This window comes from Salvia miltiorrhiza, unplaced genomic scaffold, assembly GCF_028751815.1.
Source record: "Salvia miltiorrhiza cultivar Shanhuang (shh) unplaced genomic scaffold, IMPLAD_Smil_shh original_scaffold_302, whole genome shotgun sequence".
NCBI classification, from domain to species: Eukaryota; Viridiplantae; Streptophyta; class Magnoliopsida; order Lamiales; family Lamiaceae; genus Salvia; species Salvia miltiorrhiza.
The window spans coordinates 135,983-154,663 of NW_026651523.1; the positions used below are offsets into that span (position 1 = coordinate 135,983).

Sequence of the window (18,681 nt, forward strand, 5' to 3'; positions counted from 1 at the left end):
GGCTGATCTGGAAGTATAGGAATGAGAGTAGGTTTGAGAACAAGAATTGGGAGGTGTCCAATCTTGTTAATGAGGTCAAAGGGAGGCTTTGGAGCTGGAACAAAATCTTCCATGTGGTCGAGTCCAATGTTCCTTTTATCCTGTGGTGCTCTAACGAGTACGCACCACTTGTATGATGTTTTTGGTACTCCTGGTACCGTCCCAGTTTTTTAATAGATTTTTAATTGATCAAAAAAAAAAAAAAAAAAAGTATATATTTTTAGTAAAATAACCTAATGTGGTAAAAGAACATTTATCCTTAAACGGTATGAATTAAATTGACGAGATCTATTCATCAAATTAGGCAAAGCTGCCCGCGGGCAGGACTGAACCCTGTCTTCCGACAATTTTTCTCCCACGACACCGAATTTCTCTCTTCAACCCTGCAATTAGGGTTTCTGTTTCTCTCCTCCCAGCTCAAAATTGAACCCAGTACCTCCTCCACTTCCTTCGATCGACCTCATCGCCATGGCCAAGACGAAGCCGGGGAAGAAAGACGTCGATTCCTACACTATAAAAGGGACCAACAAAGTTGTCAGACGTATTTCCATTTCCCCCCTTTATTTACATGTTTGATTTGTGTTTTTGGGGTTTCAATTCGTCGTTTTGGTGGTTGATGGACATGGTTTGCTAGTTTTTCTATGTTGAGCTATCAAATGTGGGTTTTGAGCTGTGTTTTTGGGCCTTTTTTTTTTCCTCTTCCTGGAATTAGGGAATGTTTGTTTGGGGTCGATTAGAGCTGTTTATAATTTTGATTACTAACTGCTGAAACAAATTTCTGTTGAAGCTTCTTTGTTCAATTTCTGTTTAGTTACTTGCAGGTTTCAAATGCCTGAATGACTGTCGATTTAGTTTGTTCCGGAGCCAGAATTATAGCTCGAAGGGAGCTAGCTAGAGTCGAAAATTTTCGACTACAAGTGTGCTAATATGTAATATTTTTTGAATAAATAAAACCATAAGGTTTTAAAAAATAAAAATTTGCTGGGGGTGCTTGAGCCCACCCCAGCTCCCTCCTGCACACACCTATATCCGGATAGGCGTATGAGCTCAAACTTGAACGAACACGAAGTTTTGGTGTTTTTTCTCTTACTCATTACTGTCCTAGGAGATGTGCTTGAACTGTTTGACGTTTCTATATGTGAATTTCCATCTACCTCGGCCAGTTTTGGTTGGGGGTTTTCTCGTTTCTGGACTTGTGTGGCGTCAGTGAGTTTTACATGCTCCTACTCGATATTTGGTGAAGTTTAGTTGAGGCGAATTTTTTAGGGCGTGCTGGACTAAGATATACGCGTGTTTTTGTAGCTGGAGATTGTGTGTTGATGAGACCATCTGATTCTGACAAGCCACCGTATGTGGCAAGAGTTGAGAAAATCGAGGCTGACCACAGGAGTAACATGAAAGTGCGGGTGAGGTGGTACTACCGCCCTGAGGAATCAATTGGAGGCCGTAGGCAGTTCCACGGTGCCAAGGAGCTCTTCCTGTCCGACCACTATGACGTACAGAGTGCTCACACCATTGAGGGCAAGTGCATTGTGCATACCTTTAAGAACTACACCAAGCTGGAAAATGTGGGAACGGAGGATTACTTTTGCAGGTTCGAGTATAAGGCTGCTACTGGAAGCTTCACTCCCGACCGTGTTGCTGTGTGAGTCTCGGTTATTAAAGCTACATATTAGTCACATTGAACGGTTCTTTTGTTTTTTATTCATTTATTTATTTATGGTGGTTTTCTTTCTCAAGATATTGCAAGTGCGAGATGCCTTATAACCCGGACGATCTCATGGTGCAATGTGAAGGATGTAAAGACTGGTATGCTGTATATCCTACAGTCATTTTTTATAATATAAAATTAGTCTTCTTATACTATATGACGTCTATTTTGTAATATTGGAAATATCAACTCTTCCCCCTCGCATATCCATCGATGCAGCCAAGCTGAGCTTCACTGTATTTTACCAATTTAACCAATCCAACTAGTTGGTTTTTAGCTAATTTTACATCTATAAAGATATTGGTGTCTTTCTCTGATATAGCTGCAGTTTGGTATTCTCGAGTATTAGAGCCAAATGTCGCATTCTAAAATTAATCAGAAATCTTTTAAGATGGGCCAGAATCAATCAGAAATCCTTTAAAATGCTGTTTGGAGTGACTTATATTGAAGACTAGAGTGAGCCAAAATCTTTCAGTTTGGCGAGTACTTTCTATTGCTCGTCACACATGTATGTTATATCTGATATTTCCTCTGTTTTGGGCCAACTTAGAACTTGTGTTACGTTGATTATTTCGTTCCAGCTTTTCTTGGTTCATAACTCAGTACCGTGAACATAGTTGCATATAACTTGATCAAATGTAGACGTCGTTTCCTTACATCCATCCCTTTAGAGGATGCGTTTCTGATGCATCTTTCTGATTGAAGGTTTCATCCTTCTTGTATGGGCATGACTATTGAAGAGGCGAAGAAGCTGGATCAGTTCTTGTGCTCTGATTGCTCATCCGACGATGACACCAAAAGGTCTTTGAACTCATTTCCTGTATCGCCAGCTGCTGAGATGAAGGTGAGGACGTTTTCTCCAATTTGAACTCACTTTCCTTTTGCTGTCTTTCAATCCATACCCGTAGCAGTAGACGTCCCTATCCTAACATATGACGACTTCTTTTGAGAAGATCTTTATAGGAGAAACGAAAATGAGCTTTATCTAACTTTTTTGTGTTCGGCTGAATCACACTAGAGTTGTGTGTTAGATTAATGCACACATCTCACACACACACAAATGCTCTTAGGTGGGGTTAAGTGATAAGTCCGGACTCTTTTTATTTCGACTCCTCTGTGCAGTAGCAGCGAGGACGAGGAATGACTTCCTTTCTATTTTGAGACGCGAAATACTTATTCAAGTAAGTGTCCTCTAACCCTCGATGATAATCAATTGTTAGGTGGAGGCGAAGCGCAGAAAGAGGTGACTGGGTGGTGCTGTTACGGTGCATGAGTATGTACAAGTTTTCTTTGCATAGTAGCCGCGCTATTTGTTGTTGTACCTTGGAATTGTACAGTGCAGAGAGGGAAAACTAAGACAAGGCCTGAGGCTTTTTCCTAATTTATGGTAACCTAGTTTTTATTATCTATTTATTGTATCATTGTGCAGACTAAGTAATTGTTTGTGGTGATGCACACTTTAAAAACATTGAAATTGTTGATCATTATTAACCCTCGTTTTTCGAAAGTGTGAATTGTAATTTGTTGTAGTTTCTAATGTATTGTAGTGTTCATGTTTTCAGTCTCCCTGTGTTTCTTGCAGAAGCATGTAAGGGTGGATGGCTTGTTTTGTCTTGTCCGGTCGAACATTGACAAGCTCAAGCTCGATTTGTTTATTTTTATATTTTTAGAGTCGAGCTCGAGCTTGATTTGAACTGAAGTTGTTATAATAGTGTAATTATTCATTTGTCGACTTAAATGAAGCTAGCTTGTTCTCAACTTCCTAAGAATATAATCTCAAATGTATAAATAGAAGAAAACAAACGAATTGAGTTTGAGTTCGAGCTTTGTAAGAAGATTGGAAGCTCGAGTAGTTCGAGCTTTGTTAGAAGTTTGGAAGCTTGAGTAATGGACAACGAGCTAGTTTGCGAGCTAACAAATATTTGTCTTGAAAAAATTTCTAGTTTGAATGTGAAGTTCAAGCTTGGGTTGTTAAACGATTAAAAGATATTGAACAAACAATTAAAAATTGATTTCTCCGCATATAGAAAATAATATTCCTACTTGATTCAGTTATGGTTAATCATAATTTTTCTCCAACTTTAGCGTTTTTCAAAATAATTCTCAATTTACATTTTTATTTAATAATCCTCAATCTTAGAAATAATCTTTCTGATTGAAAATTCAAATGATGAAAATGAATGAAGTATACAATTAATAGTTCAAGATTTAAACAAACATTTTAGATAGTTAAGAATAAACTAATTGATAGTGTGAAAGTCGATCATAATTTAAAGTGATATTTACCCTATATAAATGTTAAATGCTCTGCGGTTTAACATCACAGTTTGTTTGTTACATCACAAAACATAATTCGATGACGGAATGATGAGTCACAGTCTAAATAACTAATGGAAATGAATAAATTATACAACCAGAGATTAACAACATTAAAGTGCAAGAAAAATATAAATCAAAATCCAAAGATTTTTTGCTAGACTTCATCACACAACAAACATATTTTCTACCTTCAACAGAGAATCAAATCAAGATGATCAACATCTGCTAATCATCGCCATATGCTCGAAAGCTATACCGTTCTTGATAGAAATCGTTGAAGAAGAGATCGGCTTCGAACCACTTGGGATAACGAACGAGGTCCCCGGCAACGAAGCTCATGTAACGCTTACTTCCTTCCGGCACCACTCTCACCTCCCCTTCCTCGATATAAACGAGCTGATCGACCTGCCAGTCCCACGGGAGCTTGCACTTGCCCGTCTTCCACACGGACCATCTCGAGACACCGAGCTCCGATAGGCGCTCCTTGGCCACTTTCCTCTCTACCTTCACGCCGTAGAGCTCCTCCAACGGCTTCTCCACCTTCATCGCTCGTACGGGCACTACCCTCGTGCTCGTAACGAAACTTTTGTGCTTATTGGCAGAAGACGAGGGGGTCAGCAATGGAGCCATGATACTAGTAGCCATATCCGATGATTTTCTAACCCAATAGGGAGTGCAACTGCGCGGAAATACAGAGGATTGAGTCTAGTTCCTTCGTTCAAAGCGTAAACAACGGTTAAACGAGGGTAGAAGCAAGATATCAGATATGCACTATCACCTACAACCATATAGGCTAAGAATTCATGACAACGAAGAGCAAGTCAGTTGGTAAGACGCTTACCCTCCCACCAATAGGTCGGGATTCGAGTCACCACTTGTTTTTTAAAAAACCTTATAAGAATTCATGTGACACAATCTTTTGTGGGAAAAATCATCGTTACTCATTACCTTAGATCACAAATCACAAATAACAATAACAATAAGATTTGAACCTAAAAGTTCTGCAAAGATATCAATAGTTTTTTTGACAACAGAAGACAAAGGAATCTATATATTATAGAGTTGATCTAAGAAAAAACCAGCATCCACACAGACAGATTCATTCAACATATTCAAATCAACAATTTTGTCCAAATCTCAGATCTCATTTTTTTTTTTTTGGATTAAAAGATGCTTGGTCTCCACAATATTTCCCTAATTATGCACAATATTTAACATCAACAATTTCAACTGATATTTATGATCCACAAATATATATTATACAAAAAGGCAAATTTTTTATTAAAATAAAAAAGAAAAAGAACTATAGCACCGAACGATGATAACTGTAAAACCATAAACGAAAGGCAAGAAATGTAAAACCGCCAGCGATACCTTTTTTTTAAGGCAAGGATTCTGGGTTTCTGTAAGCATGAATTTCTTCCATTTCTTTACAGATTATAAACAATGAACCTCAACTACAATAAAAAATTAAAAGGAAAAAGAAAAAAAAACTAAAATTAAAAATGCAAAAAAAAGAAGAATCTGAAACAAATTTGCCTTAAGCAAGCAGAAAATCAGAATAAGGAAAGGGCGTGACAGCTAGGGGTGTGCATTCGGATTTCGGATCGGATTTTTGCCTGATCTGATCCGATCCGAAAATCGGAAATTTCACTAAAATTCAATCCGATCCGAACCGTATTATCCGAAAATCCGAAATATTTCGGATTAAATCCAATCCGAACCTAAAAATCCGAAATTCAAAAGAAATATGAAAATCCACAACCACAAGCCTGTTAATCCGAAAAAGGTAAAACGAAACCTGATATTCGAACAAAAACATAAACAGCAGAGAAAGCTTAAAATTGATAACCCAACTCCCTTCTTTAGTTCTTTTGACTGGATATTCCCCCAAAAGCATCAAATCCCAACATTTTTAACACACATAAACAAAAAAATCAGACATGCTTTTCAAGTATTATCTTAAGTATTACTATTTTCCAGAATTGGTGTTACTGACCGGCGGAGGGGCGTGGGGCGGCGGAAGGCTACTGATCGGCGGCAGACTGACGGGCGACGGCGGAGGGCCGTGGGGCGGCGCTGTGGAGTTGAGTGTGGAGAATAGATTGAATCAGGAGAATAGAGGTGAGAAATAGTATGAGAGAAGAATTAGTTACCCTTTTAGTTTCGATGATTACAGCTTTCCTTAAACCCCTCGAACTGGAACTGTAAGTGGCAACGAGGTTTATCCAGAAAGAGGTGAGAATTCTTTTTCACTTGAGATTCCAAGAGTTTCTCTTTATTGCAAAAAAGCCCCTTTGGTTTCATAGAATATACTAATCAGTCCAATAATCTCCATAAATGCTAAAACGGCCTCGCCCATAACATAAAATGAGTGGGCTTGGGCTACTTAGAATTAATGGGCCGTTGTTAGCTTAATTGTAACACTCTATTCTCGTACTAATAGGATATACTCCATCTGTTCCAGGAATCTCTTGATACATATTCTTTTTTGGTCGTTTCATGAATCTCGATGCATTTCTAAATATAGGAAGAATTAGCTAAAAAATAAAGATTCTTAATTATACTTAATTATTATTTTTCTACTTTATTACCTACACATTTAAAACATTAATCTACAATCCCTTAATTTCCGCGCCGAAAACAAATGCATCAAGATTCGTGGGACGGAGGGAGTACAAAAAAAAACTTTTATTTTTATATAAAATCATAGAGTGAAATTTGATTTCCAATTTTTTTTTTTACTTTTAGAGACTAAGACTAGCATCAAATAATCTATCGGATAAATATAAAATTGAGTTAATTGAAGGTTAATTCATAAACCAGGGGGCTTAGCCCACTGGCCACCGGGTCCTCACTTAAGTGAAGTGACCCGGGTTCGATCCCTCTTGGGAACGAATTGGTGATTGGAGATATAAGGTGGAGTTTGGTGAATGGAGAGATAAGGTGGTTCTTGGAGTGGATGGGGAACTAACTACTAACATCTAACATGACTTTGACCGATCAAAAAAAAAAAAAAAAAAAAATTGAAGGTTAATTCATACATTATAGTTAAATTTTTAATTTTCCCATATACTATGAGATTAGTATTAAAATACATATGCTATAAGACTTTTTTGATTTTTTAAATAAATTTTAATTTTCCCCAAATCAAGAAGAGTGAACTCATGATAAAAGTGATAGATAATAGTGGAGCCAACAATTTTTTGTGAAAAATATTTTTCTTCCTTAAAATGCGCCATTATTAATGAGATAGACGAAATAGGAAAGTATGTCGTTATTAATAAAACGGGGGGATTAATTAGTAATAGTGTGAAAAATTATACTCCCTCCGTTCCAGCCAAAATGATACATTTCTTTTCGGCACGAGATTTAAGGAGTTGTAGATTAGTGTTTTAAGTATATAGTAATAAAGTGATAAAGTAGGATAGAGAAGATAATAAAGTGATAAAGTAGGAGAGAAAATGTAATAAAAGAGTTATTAATTAGTTGTAATTATGTAATTAAAATCCCTTATTTTTTTTCATATTTAGAATTGTAGCATCTTCATTGGAAGTTGGGACGATCCAAAAATATATATGCAGCATCTTCGTTGGGACGGACGGAGTATTAAATAATAAAAAAAATCGTATAGTTCATATATATAATTGAAATTTGATGAAAATTGAAGTATTTTAGATTTTAGTCGCAATTACATGTCATATTATCTATGCAAAAGTTTTCAAGTTGTAAGCTTTTAAATTCAAGGAATTATTGCATGCGCAGAGTATGCAAATAAACATATCACGATGAAATTCATACCATAGATTATAGCAGAGGTCGAGATTTCACCACAAGGAGAAGGGGAGAATTGGGCACGTTTCTTGATGCTAGTTGCAGATGTGAGATAAGCTCCAAGATTTCATTCATGGGCTTACTGCAAAAATTACATGGTGGGAGAGAATCTCGAAGCTAATAAAGCTAGAAAACACTGAGATTCTTCAAAATTTGCAAGAATTACTGGAGAAAATGATGGTGGTGCAGGTGAAAAATGGAGTCTTGCCCCTCTTTCGTGGATCATTTGCAGCTCCTTCTCCACTCCCCAAAACTAGGAAATTTCAGCTACTAGCACAAGCTGCTCTTCCTTCAAGAACCCAAGTATTTTCTTCTTTAATTTCTTCATTTTAAAAAAAAAAAATCTTTTATGTCAAGTTTGTTCCATATCTCATTATTTTCTTGCTGTTACACATATTCTTGTGATTTTTGGAGAGTGCCCGTGAATCTGAATTTGAATTTAATTTGGTAATTTTTAGAGGATAATGGAGAAATTGCCAGTGAGTGGGGAAGTTGGTGGTGCTGGTGGGGCATATTCATACAATGCTTTGAAAAGATTGGATAATTTGTGGACTAGCATTTGCTCTGCTTCATCAGGTTTACATTAATCACATTCTCAATTTCTATGATTTCTAAAATTTTAATGTTTCTATTTAGGGTTTTGAATAGAGAGGGATAAATGTTCAAACTTTTTGGAAATTTCAGTTGTGCAAGAGCCTCAGCAAGTAGTTTCGAGTGTTCCTGGTCTGTTTCGTGAATCCGAGATGTCTGAGAAATGTGGTGATGTGTTTGATGTGGTAGTTTGTGGTGGCACCTTGGGAGTTTTCATTGCTGCTGCTTTGAGCTCTAGAGGCCTTCGTGTTGGGATTGTCGAGAAGGGCATACTCAAAGGGGTATACTGTGGTTTCTGCTGGCTTTGTCGTTGGATCTTTGGAGGGGCTGACGATCCTAAAAAATGGTGGTTAACTTTTAACCATTTTCCCCTTTTATGATGGCCAGAGAGAGCAAGAATGGAATATATCGAGGAAGGAGCTCTTGGAGCTTGCTGAAGTCGGTGTTCTAGCAGAAGACGACATTGATTGTGTTGTTGCAGCCAGTTTCAATCCCGTATGTTGCTTTATCTCGGATGTTACTTTAGTTTATAAGGCACAGATGCTTTCCCCTTAAAACGAGCATGGGAGATTAAGCAGCGTAGTTGGATTCTCGTTAGTTTTCTTGTTAGGAAGAGGCTTCTTGACGTATAGTATGGTGATAACTTTGCAGAATAGGTGTGGATTTGAAGGGAAAGGCGAGATTTGGGTTAACGACATTCTCAATCTTGGTATTTCGTAAGTTTAATCTTTTATTATCACTGATTTACCTAAGTTTATTTATGAGTTACATCACTGCATTTAACTTAAGCTGCAGCATGTATTTCTCTTTATATGTGAATGTGAATGTCTCTATGCAAAGAACGTAGAAGTCTCTTTATATTTCACTGATTTTCAGTCTGATTAAGCTAATGACATCCTAAGAGCTTATAGATCTCACAAATCAGTTGTATCATTAATTTTCTCTTTTTGAATTTTGTAGGCCTGTCAAGCTCATAGAAATCACGAGAAAACGTTTTGAATTGCTCGGTGGTGTCATCTTGGAGAGTTGCAGTGTATCGAACATATCAATTTACGAGGATGCAGCTGTAAGCATATATTTACCTACAATAAGCCATGAAATAGAAGAAAATCTGACTAAATTCCATTTTCTCACAGATGTTACAACTAGCCGATGGAAGGATTTTGTCTTCACGTCTCATTATTGATGCAATGGGGAACTTTTCTCCCGTCGTTAGACAAGTTGAGAATACTTTTATATAATGTTATCAGTTGTCGATAAAAGTGAGTAAAGGCTTCTGATGCATTTGAGTTTTGCAGATTAGACGAGGAAGGAAGCCAGATGGGGTGTGCCTAGTGGTTGGCTCTTGTTGCCGTGGCTTCAAAGAGAACACCACGAGCGACGTCATATTCAGCAGTGCCTCAGCGAAGAGTGTTGGAAAGTCGGTAGCTCAGTACTTCTGGGAGGTGCAGCGAGCTTCATACACGCGTTTCTTTCTAGTGGACTTTTTTTGTGTGTGTGTGTGATAATATTTAGTTGTTTTTAGGCGTTTCCTGCTGGCTCGGGCCCTCTTGATCGAACCACGTATATGTTCACCTACCTTAACCCCGAGCCCGGATCTCCACTACTGGAAGAACTGCTCGAGGATTACTGGGAGCTGATGCCACAATATCAAGTAATGCTTCTGCTCTTGTTAGTTAGCTCGTCTCTCTTGATACTATTTTGTTTGTTTGAACTTTGCAGAATGTCTCACTCGACGAACTAGAGGTCTTGAGAGTGATTTACGGCATTTTTCCTACGTATTGTGACAGGTAAAAAACCGCAACTGATTATAAACTTCAACAACACTATCTCTGCTTCAAAAATTATGTGATCTGACTAATTTTTGTTGCTGTTTTCTGTTGAATTCTTCTGGAACGAGCCTATAGTCCGTTGCCAGCGGCTTTTGATCGCGTTCTTCAGGTTTTTTACCCGCCATTCTCGTTAAATTTTACAAAAGTCGCGAATTTGCAAGTTGGTGTATATGTTGTGATTTTTGGTGCAATTAACCGTTGCCTCCGAGCATGATCTCTACAGTTTGGCGACGCGAGTGGCATACAATCCCCCGTTTCTTTCGGAGGTTTCGGGAGCTTGACAAGACACCTCGGAAGATTATCAGCAGGTTAGTTATATTTTCACTGTATTTCAGAAAATTATAGATTAAGGTTGCCACAAACAGAACAAGAATGTCTGTTTCTGAACTAGTTTTGTTCTATTTTTGTGAGGCTTAAGGCATACATGAAGCGATCAACAACAATTTTCTCGATTCCGGGAGCTTATCGTTGCTTAATCCGTACATGGTTAGTACCTTCTTCTCTTCATGACTTCATCAAATCTAAAACGACTTAATATTGGTGTCGTCTCGTGTTGCTCAAATCTGTCCCTGCAGCCAAACTTGAGCTCGTCGTGGCTGTTTCAAAGAGCCATGTCCGCGAAGAGGCAATCCAATGTTTCGCCTACTTTCATAAACGAGCTTTTATATGCCAATTTCGCGAGCATGCAGGTGCTGCTTATGAGAAAAAAACAAGGGTTAATTGCATATAAATTATTGAACTTTTAACAAACTCTCATTTTGCACACAAACTTTAAAATACATAATTAAGATTATTCAACTGTTAAATTTTTCTGATTTTGCATATTTGTCCAATTTTTCGGCCAAACTTTGTGTCTGCAACGACGTCATTTCCATCCAACTATACAATATAATGTTTGCTATGTTTTTCCATGTGGTCATATTTATGCGACACGAGCATAGTTATGCCATGTCATCACATCGAAAAATGAGCGAATATGCAAAATGAGAAAAGATTAATAGTTGAGTAATTTTAATACAGATTTTTAAGTTTGTGTGCAAAATGAGAATTTGTTAAAAGTTCAATAAATTATATGCAATTAACCCAAAAAACAACTTTTTTTTTTTTTTTACTTTTTTCTTCATAAGCTGCGTTCTTTGCCGCCTCACATTCTTGAGCTTCGTGTTTCTCCTCCAGAAGCTAGGAGATCCGGTGCTTAGGCCGTTTCTTCAGGTCAGTATATACGTATATCCGTCTCGTTATCTTCTATAAATCTCGTTGGAGCTGATGAAGAAACTCATTTGAACTTCACATTGCAGGATGTCATTCAATTTGGCCCTCTTGTCAAGACATTAGGCCTAGTGATGCTAACTCGACCTCAAATCTTACCTTCAATATTCCAGCAGGTATATCTCTTCTTTCTATAGAGAGAGAGAGAGGGATTGGTTTGAGTTAAGACTGCTTGTGATTCTTGAAAATGCAGGTTGGCATACCAGTGCTTCTTGACTGGTTGGGACACTTTGCGATGCTAGGATACTACACATTTCTTTCTTGCTATGTCGACCCTTTGATTAGGTAACGAGTTTTCGAACCCTCCGATTTCCCTGAAACATGCCGTGAGACGCACTGCCATGGGCCGATTTAGGGGCTGGGGGGTGCTGAAGCACCCCCAACCAAATTTTAGTGCGTGGGTTACTCTTAAATTATAGCCCGAACTTTGATCTCATAGCGACTATTTAACCCAAACTTAAAAATATTACAAATGCAGTCTTTCCTAGTTTCCATTGTTCACTAATAGCTCGAGACATAATTTTCGGGCAACTTTGATGCTTGGTCGGAAATTTTGACTTTGGTTATTAAATGAACAACGGAGATAAGTACAAGTTATATTTTGTACTCCCTCCGTCCACCAATTAAAGGCCTAGGGGAAAAAACACGGGTTTTAAGAAAAAGTGTATTTTTATTAGTTGAGTGGAGAAAGGGTTCCACTTTTTAAGAAAAATTGTATTTTTATTAGTTGAGTGGAGAAAGGGTCCCACTTTTTTGTAAAGAATCTTTGACTTTTTTGATTAAATAATGAATAAAAACTTACCAAAAATAGGTAGGCCTTGTTTTTGTGAACGTCCCAAAAAGGCAAGTAGGCCTTGAATTGGTGGACGGAGGGAGTACTAATATTTTCAAAATTGCGATTAAAAAGTCACCATGAGGTCGAAATTCAGACTATTATTTTAAGAATAACCCTTTTAAATCCTTATATTTAGTTGAGGTTTTTTGCAGGCCATTGACGAACAGATTTCCAGCAAGAATGAGATATGAATGGAAGCAGAAGCTTGAGGCTTGGAAATATGGATCTGGTCTAGATTATGAATTATAAAATCATAATTTTTTAGATCTTTTGGTAGTTTATTCACTACAATATTGCAGCTAATGTCAGCAAATAGTGTTTTTCTTTTTTTATGTACTTGGAGTCCGTGCGATGTGCGGGAGATATTATTTTAAAAAAAAATACATAAATAAAATAATTTTATATTTAAAACTCAATTATTAATTAGTAGTAGTATATGAATATAAAAAATTAATACACTTAAATTCAATTATTATTCAATAAATAAATAAATATGTTAAAAATCATGTATAATTATAAATCTTATCAATATTAATATTTTAATAATTTTATTTATGTTTATTGAATATTTTATATACATTTACTTGACATTTGTGATAATTTTATATATCCGTATAACCAACACTTATAACATATTTAAGGATTAAAAAATAACTAACATTTTAATAGGACAATAGAAAAAATTACAATAAAAAAATCACAAAAATTTGGGTACAACTGGGTTGACCCGCATCCAGAATAGTGTTATTTATACGATTTGAGTCAGAGTGTGAGTCAGGGTCAGGGTATAAGTGAGGAGGCAATCCGGTTGTACGGTACACCTAGTTGTACCAAAAAATATAGGCATGATATGTAGTAGATAAAATATAAGATAAACAAAAATATTTTTTAAAAAGTAAGGCAATTTTGACTGCAAAAACATACTCCCTCCGTCCCGGCCAAGACGCTATATTTACCTTTCGGCACGGGATTTAAGGAGTTGTAGATTAATGTTTTAAGTGTGTAATAATAAAGTGATAAAGTAGGAGAGAGAAAGTGATAAAGTAAGAAAGAAAAGGTAATAAAGTGATAAAGTAGGAGAGAGAAAGTGATAAAGTAAGAAAGAGAAGATAATAAAGTGATAAAGTTGGAGAGAGAATGTAATAAAGAAATACTTAATTAGTGTTAATTAAGTGCTTAAATTCCCTTATTTTTTCCAAATATGGAAATGTAGCACCTTTGTTGGGACGGCCCAAAAAGGAATATGTAGCATCTTGAGCGGGACGGAGGGAGTATTTTACTATTTCTGAAGATAGAACTTCTTTTATTTATATATTTAGATTTGCGAATTACTGCATATAAAATGCCTATAAAATGGAGGTATGATAGTGAATGGGTTTAAATTTCATATTGACAAGTCACAACAAAGAAATTGGATTTCTTGTTTACCAAGGGCTATTTTTTTCTCCATTCATTTCAATTGGACGAAAGTTTCAATATTATCATAAAGCAGCTTGGGTTTTTTAATTAATTTTTATTTAAAATGTATCATTAGATTGTGTTTGCATTTTAATCCTCTAAATAAAAAAGATAGTAATATAATATAATATAAATTTATCACATAAAGTATTGATCATATCTTTTATATCTTGTTGCCCGTTGTGTATCTGTATTGACCTATCGATAAAGTGATTAATGTTTAAGATCAAATGTCTTAATTCGAGTTCATCATTGCACGCATTTGCACGTAATTTAATACAATTTATTTAAATTTTTTATTATATCAAAACAAACGAAATATAAAATTTAAATAATGATCGTTCATTTCTTATATCTCAAATTAAATGGATCCTTATAGTATGACATGTTCATTAAAGGATTTTTTCATTTTTTAATAGTACGTACTTGTTCCCCAAGTATTTCATAAAGTCGATCTTAGTCTTGGAAAATATAGGTGTTTAGGGCTATTTTCTAAGTATAATAAAATTAAGGATATTTGTGCTTAAATATACATATTTTCATTAAATTCTTGTTTTGAAAATAAATTACACAAATATGTTTTCAAATGCACGAAATTTTAGTTTTTTTTTTAAACATAATTATCAATTTTCGATGAATTGATATTATTGTAGTAAGTTGAAGTTATATATTAATATCATCGTGTCAATCTGAAATCACGTAGACATCTAACTACATTATTTGTTTAGAGGTGGTCTTGGGTACAATCGAATGTACCGTACAATCGGGTTGCACACCCTTACTTAGACTCTGATCTACACTTTAATTCGAACTTGCATCATAACCCGGATCTTATAAATAACAATATTTTAGGTGCAGCAGGTGAATCCGATTGTACCCAATTTTTTTGTGATATGTGTTTAAGGAATGTCGGTATTTCATACGTCTATTTCAATTTTAATGTAGAGATAAGTAACGATTGTATAAAAAAATTAAAATAATTAAAAGTTTATATATTTATAACATAATTTCTAGTCTAAATATAAAATTAAAATTAGACGAGTGTTCGTGTATTTTAGTGTTGTCAACTATATAAAGGAGAGAGAGAGAGTGCATGCTAGAGAGAAAGATGAGTTTTCTTGCTGGGCGATTGGCGAGCAAAGAGGGCTCCTATTTCTTGCAGGAATCCAAACAAGCCGTCACCAGACTCCTCGAGAAACAGAAGAATTCTGCTGCTAAAAGCCTCGTCGCACCGATAGCTGAAAACGGCGAAATTGCTTCGTCGCCGGCCGATGTTTTGCCGGAGGTTTTGAGGCACTCTCTCCCTTCAAAGATTTTCAGCTCCCAATCGGAGAATTCGGGCTCTTCTTCTTTATCCGGAGCTTCCAAATGGGCCCTCAAGCCCGACCCGAAAAGACCCGGCGGGCCGGCGGTGTCGCCCGATGCCCTAAATCCTCTCAGGGGTTACGTTTCTCTGCCTCCGGTCACATTTGGACCTAAAAGGTCTTCTCTTTTTTCCTTCTACAAAATTTCAAAGAAAAATTTGTCTTTTTATTTTTTGATTAAGTAATTGATACTCCATTTTATAGTTGATCTACTGTTAGTTTTCATATATATATATATATATATATATATATAATATGTATAAGGTTGGGAATTGGGATCAAGTGAGAATTTCTATGAACCAAATCCAATTAGGGGGCGTTTACTTTGAAGGATTACCCTTGATTGATAATAATAATAAGGTTGGTCCCTTGTTTACTTTGATGGATAGAAATTTTGGGATATCTCAAGGCACTTGATTATTTATGTCATCTAAGCTAGTTTTTCTTGATTCTTATCCCATTGAAATGGTGGGATTAGAGAAATCCTAGTATTAAGGATAAAAATACTCAATCATGCATCTTATCAATCATGCAAAGTAAGCGTCCCCTTATTGTACAGATATGATTAATCTTGGAAAAGAATTTTGAAGTAATTTGCAATACCTCATTTTTGCATAAGATAGCCATTTGCGTGAACATGAATACATTCTACTTGCATTAGTGAAGTAGCTGTATGAACAGGGTATTTGCTGATTATATGAGGTTCTTGCATGAATGAGTTCAAATTTGCGATACCTTTTCATTACATAAGGTAGTCATTTGCTTGCACATGAATATATTATACAACGCATAAGTTAAATAATTGCATGAACAAGGTATTTGGCGGTTATGCGAAATTCGGGCATGAGTGATTTGATTTGAAATTTGAGAAAAATCAGGATTCAGTATTATGTCTAACTGTTTGTTTGAATGGATTGATCTCTTCCCCATATATACTAATACACACATGGTATGTGTTATGTGTTATGTATGTGTTCATGTGCAAATGGACGATAATTACTGTATTTTTGGAAGCCAGAAAACTGATCATGCTTAAGATAATGTTTTGAAGTTGTTTTTTGGAAAAAAAATTGGTTGCTATTATTCTGGAGAATTTCTTATGGTTATTTTTGTGAAGTATGTATCTGTTCTTAATATTTGAGCAAGAATAAATGGAGACTTACTGAGGTGGTTGTTTTTTTCTATGATTGAATCATTGAAAGGAAATAAATGGTTTGTTGTGTTTTGTACATTATGTATTGTCTTATCACTTTTGTATCTTTTCTTGCTATGGTTATGGACTAATATCTGGTGACACTCAGGTGGCAACTACCTGATTCAGAGGGTGCTGTTGTAGCCTCGACTGCAAATGATTTGCGGCAAGACAAGTACGCCCCTATCAACCCGGAGAAGCTGAAGGCCGCAGCTGCAGGGTTAACTCAGAGTAAGTTCTGGTTTGTCGTGGCTTCATGAGGCAATCGAGCTATTTGTGCTTTATATAGTGCCATTTCTAAGATATTCAGATGTTTCTGAGCATTTTTGTTGACTTGGAACGAGCTCATATCGGTGTTGTCTCTTCGTTGGCAGTTGGATCTGCTTTCGCTGTTGCTACTGCTATCGTCTTTGGTGGCGCTGCCTTGGTCTTTGGGCTGGCAGCATCAAGACTCGAGGTGCATAACGTGAGTATTGTTGATCTTTATAGTTATTCGTGCATAGTTTTGAGACATTTCTGGGAGAAAAAAAATGGTTGTGATTGAGTTCTGTCAGTAAACTGTCTTTCTTTGTGAATGTGAGACGTTACTTCATTATGTGCACTTGTTTCCCGTTGGTCTAGCTTCTCGAGTTGCTTTTATTGTTGTCTTGGGTGTGATTATCATTTTGCTCAATTTGAATTAGTTGTATCTTGGAAATTTAAGAACCAACTGCATTTCGACTATTACACACATTACACTATTGATTCAGAGCAATTTATAAGGGAAGTTAGGTAAAATCCTAGGGTATTCTGCAATAAAAACATAAGACTCGTCTCGACTCTTGGTTTGGTATGTACTCCCTCCGTCTGACTAAGTATGGCTCAAGTGTTTTGGGCACACATAGTAAGAAAGTGTTGTTGAAAGCTATAAAGTGAAGGGACCCCACTTAAAGTGGATTCTGGGTCATTATAAATGGGACGGAGGGAGTATTAGTTATTGAAATATACTCTATCCGATTCATGAGCACCATGATTCTTGATAGCAGTCTAAATTGGATTTAATGTCAGAAATGAAGGTGACGGCGCTCCAATAACTCTCTCGAGTTTGATGTAGTGGTGTAGGTTTACAATGCTGATGGCTTGAAAAGAACCAAATATTAGTCATTTTTAGGTAACATAGACTACATACCGATAACTTTTGTTTCATTTTATTGTCATTTTTATGCGGTTACAAGTTTGAAGACGACTACTTGGCATCCGTTCTATTTCTCGTTTCTTCTATTAACATTAGGTATCAAATTCTGTTTCCTTTGTTTGGTTACAGACCAACGACATTCGGAATAAAGGAAAAAACTTGATTCAACCGAGATTCGAGACGTTCAAAGAGCGCTTGGCTCCTCTACGGAATCGGGTATGTCGTCGGTTAGAACATATAGGAAGGATGGATCATTTTTATTCTATTTTAGTTTTCATTAAACGAGGATCAGTAATGATTCTTCATTTTCCTTCCATGGCGACTCGAATCCACAACCTATTGATTAGAGGATAGGTTTCTTACCAATTGAGCTGCACTTCGTTGTTAAGGATTTTTCTTTCTAATTTTGGTTCCATATTTGGTTGATTTTAGGCTGAGGAAGTATCAAAGAAATGGCATTTGGAAAAGGAAGAAAATTTGAAAGAGAGGCCTCTCTTTAAAGAGCTTGCAAGAACATTGGGTGCCAAATCTTGAATGTTTTGTTTCTCCACTGGATAGGTGGTTGCAATTGTGATATGGTTTAATTATGCAGTATAGGAAAATAGGGTTAGTGTTAATATATATATATATATATATATATATATATAATGTTAGTGTTGTTGTTTTTTTAAGTGCAGGTGTGAGGGTGTGTAAAATAAATATAACTTTGTTATAGGGTTGACAATTTTTGATACGATACGGAAGCACGATACGAAATTGCATGAAATTAATGGGTTAATGTCAAGTTTTATGGGGTTCGTGTCCGTATCATGTTGACTTAATAAGGACATGATAATTTTATATATGGTTCGTGTAACCCGTTAGAATTTATTTTTATTAACTAGTATATTTAATTTGATTCTTATTTTAGAGAAGTTTTTGACTTTTTGGAGATTTCTAATCTTATCCTTTGTTCCGCATCCAAACAACACAAAATTCATGTTCTTTTTTATTTATTTATTTTAGTTCTTAGTTTTATAGTATTGATATCAGGTCACATTTAATTAGGTTTTTACTAAATTGT

The 18,681-nt window shown here is 36.0% G+C and overlaps 4 protein-coding genes across 16 annotated transcripts; 3 read left to right on the top strand and 1 right to left on the bottom strand.

The window, feature by feature from the left end:
* Positions 1–282: 282 nt before the first annotated feature.
* LOC131003940 (chromatin remodeling protein EBS-like) lies at positions 283–3,508 on the top strand. Of its 10 annotated transcripts, none has more exons than XR_009094863.1 (6): positions 325–580; positions 1,342–1,684; positions 1,780–1,848; positions 2,456–2,594; positions 2,876–3,137; positions 3,313–3,508. XR_009094863.1 is itself a non-coding variant. In XM_057930506.1 (5 exons), the coding sequence occupies exons 1-5, from the start codon at positions 508–510 to the stop codon at positions 2,873–2,875; spliced, it is 627 nt and encodes a 208-aa protein (XP_057786489.1). In that variant the 5' UTR covers positions 283–507; the 3' UTR covers positions 2,876–3,311. The 10 variants fall into 10 exon arrangements, 4 of the variants coding, with proteins under 4 accessions (XP_057786489.1, XP_057786488.1, XP_057786486.1 ...); XR_009094864.1 differs by having other exon boundaries at positions 3,333–3,508; XR_009094867.1 differs by having other exon boundaries at positions 327–580; positions 2,873–3,137.
* A 622-nt stretch (positions 3,509–4,130) lies between these two features.
* Positions 4,131–6,366, bottom strand: LOC131003942 (uncharacterized). Of its 2 annotated transcripts, XM_057930508.1 has the most exons (4): positions 6,226–6,366; positions 6,069–6,148; positions 5,444–5,526; positions 4,131–4,748 (listed from the first exon to the last, which is right to left on the bottom strand). In XM_057930508.1, exon 4 carries the CDS (start codon positions 4,712–4,714, stop codon positions 4,295–4,297), a length of 420 nt encoding a protein of 139 aa, XP_057786491.1. In that variant the 5' UTR covers positions 4,715–4,748; positions 5,444–5,526; positions 6,069–6,148; positions 6,226–6,366; the 3' UTR covers positions 4,131–4,294. The 2 variants fall into 2 exon arrangements, with proteins under 2 accessions (XP_057786491.1, XP_057786490.1); XM_057930507.1 differs by lacking the exon at positions 5,444–5,526 and having other exon boundaries at positions 6,226–6,365.
* Positions 6,367–7,785: 1,419 nt separating this feature from the next.
* Positions 7,786–16,524, top strand: LOC131003943 (uncharacterized). Of its 3 annotated transcripts, XM_057930511.1 has the most exons (19): positions 7,817–8,001; positions 8,093–8,206; positions 8,362–8,479; positions 8,588–8,775; positions 8,882–8,989; positions 9,146–9,210; positions 9,455–9,560; positions 9,631–9,714; positions 9,793–9,939; positions 10,020–10,148; positions 10,217–10,284; positions 10,402–10,435; positions 10,550–10,634; positions 10,745–10,812; positions 10,902–11,015; positions 11,503–11,538; positions 11,625–11,711; positions 11,789–11,880; positions 12,583–12,846. In XM_057930511.1, the coding sequence occupies exons 1-19, from the start codon at positions 7,999–8,001 to the stop codon at positions 12,677–12,679; spliced, it is 1,743 nt and encodes a 580-aa protein (XP_057786494.1). In that variant the 5' UTR covers positions 7,817–7,998; the 3' UTR covers positions 12,680–12,846. The 3 variants fall into 3 exon arrangements, with proteins under 3 accessions (XP_057786493.1, XP_057786495.1, XP_057786494.1); XM_057930510.1 differs by having other exon boundaries at positions 7,786–8,206; XM_057930512.1 differs by lacking the exons at positions 11,503–11,538; positions 11,625–11,711; positions 11,789–11,880; positions 12,583–12,846 and adding an exon at positions 16,389–16,524 and having other exon boundaries at positions 7,810–8,206; positions 10,902–10,927.
* On the top strand, positions 14,921–18,402 carry LOC131003944 (uncharacterized). The gene is made up of 5 exons (XM_057930513.1): positions 14,921–15,370; positions 16,554–16,675; positions 16,819–16,910; positions 17,748–17,834; positions 18,051–18,402. The coding sequence occupies exons 1-5, from the start codon at positions 14,982–14,984 to the stop codon at positions 18,150–18,152; spliced, it is 792 nt and encodes a 263-aa protein (XP_057786496.1). The 5' UTR covers positions 14,921–14,981; the 3' UTR covers positions 18,153–18,402.
* The last annotated feature ends 279 nt before the right edge of the window (positions 18,403–18,681 follow it).